General features: G+C 45.8%; 1 protein-coding gene across 1 annotated transcript; it reads left to right on the forward strand.

Moving 5' to 3' along the window:
* Positions 1-463: 463 nt before the first annotated feature.
* On the forward strand, positions 464-2123 carry RRAGA (Ras related GTP binding A). The gene has a single exon (XM_061199084.1). The coding sequence runs from the start codon at positions 750-752 to the stop codon at positions 1689-1691; it is 942 nt and encodes a 313-aa protein (XP_061055067.1). The 5' UTR covers positions 464-749; the 3' UTR covers positions 1692-2123.
* Positions 2124-3880: the final 1757 nt, after the last annotated feature.

Raw genomic sequence — 3880 nt, forward strand, 5'->3', positions numbered from 1 at the left:
CTGGGAGTTAGGATATCTCCCGGAAGGGATTCACTACCATTCAGCTGTGTAGCAATGGGCAATCACTTACTTCTGAACATCTGTACAGTTTTTATCTCCCCTGTCCTTGTACTGAGTAAACCAGGGAATCTGAGGAGGCCTAACTGGGCGGAGAAGTTAAGCCTTCTTCGGCTTTTCCCTGTCTGCTGCTCAGGCCTAAAACCACGCAACAGCACACCGCGCTCTTAAAGCGCGTAGTGGTGCGCTGGGGTTTTTTCGGCCACGAGATGGCAGCATTCTCCCAACTGCCCACACACGTACAATTTGCAACCGTAAGCCCCGTCTAAATAGGAGAACAGAACACCAGAGTCCTGGGTTCACCTTCCATTTTCTCTTTCGGGTGGGCCCTGATGCGTTTCATTAAAAGAGCGGTTTATCAAAGCTCGTTGGGCAGCCACGGCCGAGAGCGCGGGTTCTCGCGAGATCGCCGCCGGAAGTGGGTGGCAGCGGAGACGCAGAGGCTCTCCTCTCCGGAAGGCGAGCGTTTCTCCGTAGCGACTGCAGCCGTTTGTCCCGCGGCGCTCTCCCCCGAGAAAGAGCTCACCGGTCGCCGCCTTCCCAGCCCCGAGCTCGCACCTTCGGCTTCCCCGGCTGCACAGCTGCACGGCCCGGCCGTCGGAGCCTCCGCAACCCCCGGCCCCTCCCTCCCTCCGACCGCGCTGCAGTTAGGCCGCGCCCTGAGGCCCAGTCCGCGGCAGCTCCGGCGGGTGATGCCAAATACAGCCATGAAGAAAAAGGTGCTGTTGATGGGGAAGAGCGGGTCGGGGAAGACCAGCATGAGGTCCATTATCTTTGCCAATTACATCGCTCGCGACACCCGGCGCCTGGGTGCCACCATTGATGTGGAGCACTCCCACGTCCGATTTCTCGGCAACCTGGTGCTGAATCTGTGGGACTGTGGCGGTCAGGACACCTTCATGGAAAATTACTTCACCAGCCAGCGAGACAACATCTTCCGTAATGTCGAGGTTCTGATTTACGTGTTCGACGTGGAGAGCCGCGAACTGGAAAAGGACATGCATTATTACCAGTCGTGTCTGGAAGCCATCCTCCAGAACTCTCCTGATGCCAAAATCTTCTGCCTGGTGCACAAAATGGATCTGGTTCAGGAGGATCAGCGTGACCTGATTTTTAAAGAGCGAGAGGAAGACCTGAGGCGTTTGTCTCGCCCGCTGGAGTGTGCCTGTTTTCGAACATCCATCTGGGATGAAACGCTCTACAAAGCCTGGTCCAGTATTGTCTATCAGCTGATTCCCAATGTTCAGCAGCTGGAGATGAACCTCAGGAATTTTGCCCAGATTATTGAGGCCGATGAAGTTCTGCTGTTCGAGAGAGCGACGTTCTTGGTCATTTCCCATTACCAGTGCAAAGAGCAGCGTGACGTCCACCGATTCGAGAAGATTAGCAACATTATTAAGCAGTTCAAGCTGAGCTGCAGTAAATTGGCCGCTTCTTTCCAGAGCATGGAAGTTAGGAATTCTAACTTCGCTGCGTTCATCGACATCTTCACATCCAACACGTACGTGATGGTGGTTATGTCAGATCCGTCGATCCCTTCTGCAGCTACTCTGATCAACATTCGCAATGCCAGGAAACACTTTGAGAAGCTGGAGAGAGTGGATGGTCCCAAGCACAGCCTTCTTATGCGTTGAATATTGCCAAAATGCGCTCTCTGAAAATGCTGAATTGCCTTCCCCCTTTTTCTTTTAATATTCATAATGTCGTGTGCTTAAAAGTGGGCTTTGAAATGTGTGCTGCTTACTTCTTCCATCCCTTTCTTCCCTTCTCCCCAGTCTTTAAGCCTTGGACGCTATTTACTCAGCTATCCAGTAGAGCTTCAAGATGGCCTTTCTGAAAAGTTGGTATGGTGTTAACACTAAAGTAGGTGGTGGTGTATGTGTGTATGTGTGTTCTGATTACCTGGTTATAATAGATATACACATCAAAGCCTTTACAATATCTTCCTGTATTCCTTACAAGGTTGCAAAGGTGGAATGTTATTTTATCAGCAAGGTATTAAAATGCATTTATAAGTTCTTTTTGGCTTCAACCATGAATAAACATTTGCTGTTAGCAATTTAAAATATGGTCTTATTTGAAATAATTTGAAGGTGGTTAATATTAAAGCTATAGATTCTGACTGCCCGCAAGTATTGCTTAACTGGTAAGTTTGATTTTCTGATCTTGGCTCCCATCACCTTAACGATGTTTCATAGCAACTGTAGCAGTGTGGTTAAGAGAACGGTCTCTGGAGCTAGACCACCTGAGCTGAGTTAGTATTCTAGTCTCTTCACTTACTAGCTCTGTGAACTGGGCAAGGTACTTAATTTTACTGTGCTTGTTTCCTCATTTGTAAAATATGGATAAGGATAGCACTACTTCATTGGGTTAAGATTAAATTAAAACAACATGGAAAACATTTAGAATGGTACCTGGCACATACTCAGTAATGTGTCAGCTGTCAATACCACCCACTGAGCCATTCTTCCTCCCCACTCCCAAATCACTGGATGTGAAGCCTAGCTAAATATTTAAGCCCTTACTAAATCCCAGGTATTCTTAAATACTTGATGTGCATTTTCTTACTCAATCCTCACAACCTGTGAGGTAGATTACTTTTATCTGTTAATAGATGAGAAAACTGGTATGACCTTATAAGGTTATACAGCTGAACCTAGGCAGTATAATTGCAGATCCTCCCCCTCTCCTAACCGTTACATGCCACTACCAACTCCATTGACAGAAAAGTTCATCATAAAAATCCTAGCTTTTTAGCTGTACATTATTCCTTCATATAAGTTCCCCTATTTTATAGATTGAGTAAACTGAAGCCAGGAAGTTAAGTGACTTCTCTCAAAGAATAGTGTTTCGCTTTGGGCAAGATCACTTTCCCATCTGTATTTGTCTGGAAATCGGATAATTTTGAATCAGATTCTTAGATTACATACTTTTGGGAAAGAATTCTAAGGTTCCTATTTTGAATTGGCAGTGTGGTATAGTGAGATCAAAAAACAGACCTAAAGTGCCCCGTTTCAGCCGCCTCATAGATTGTTTTAAATGAAATCTAAGTATCTTAGGGCCGAAACACCTCTGATCAACTCTTCTCACCTCTCATTTTACAAATGAGGCATTCTATTTACAGACATTAAATATAAGTGATAGGGAATTTCCAAACCTTTATAAAGTTATTTAACATTTATTAAATCCTTTATAGCAGCACCTGTGAATGACAAGATCCCTACCCATAAAGAGCAAGAAGCTGTTCAGATATGTTATTAAGCTAGTCTAATTAGGGCCTTTGGCAATAAGCTAGTATAGACTCCAAATGAACTCTGAGGGTATATATGTACTTTAAAAAATCATTTTAGGGCTTCCCTGGTGGCGCAGTGGTTAAGAATCCGCCTGCCAGTGCAGGGGACACGGGGTCGAGCCCTGGTCTGGGAAGATCCCACGTGCCGCGGAGCAACTAAGCCCGTGCGCCACAACTGCTGAGCCTATGCTCTAGATCCCCCGTGTCACAACTACTGAAGCCTGCGCGCCTAGAGCCCGTGCTCCGCAACAAGAGAAACCACCGCAATGAGAAGCCCGCACACCACTACGAAGAGTAGCCCCCGCTCGACGCAACTAGAGAAAGCCCGTGAGCAGTATCAAACACACAGCGCAGCCAAAAATAAATAAATAAAATTAATTTATAAAAAAAAAAAATCATTTTAAAATACATTCAATAAATCTAGAGCTAGGTGGTATGAACGTTTATTCAAGACTAGTATGTAAAACATTTACAGATAGTCCCATGGAGGACTCACAAATATTTTAAATTCAGGATGTGGATTTAACATTC

This window comes from Eubalaena glacialis, chromosome 9 (assembly GCF_028564815.1).
Source record: "Eubalaena glacialis isolate mEubGla1 chromosome 9, mEubGla1.1.hap2.+ XY, whole genome shotgun sequence".
Classification (NCBI taxonomy): Eukaryota; Metazoa; Chordata; class Mammalia; order Artiodactyla; family Balaenidae; genus Eubalaena; species Eubalaena glacialis.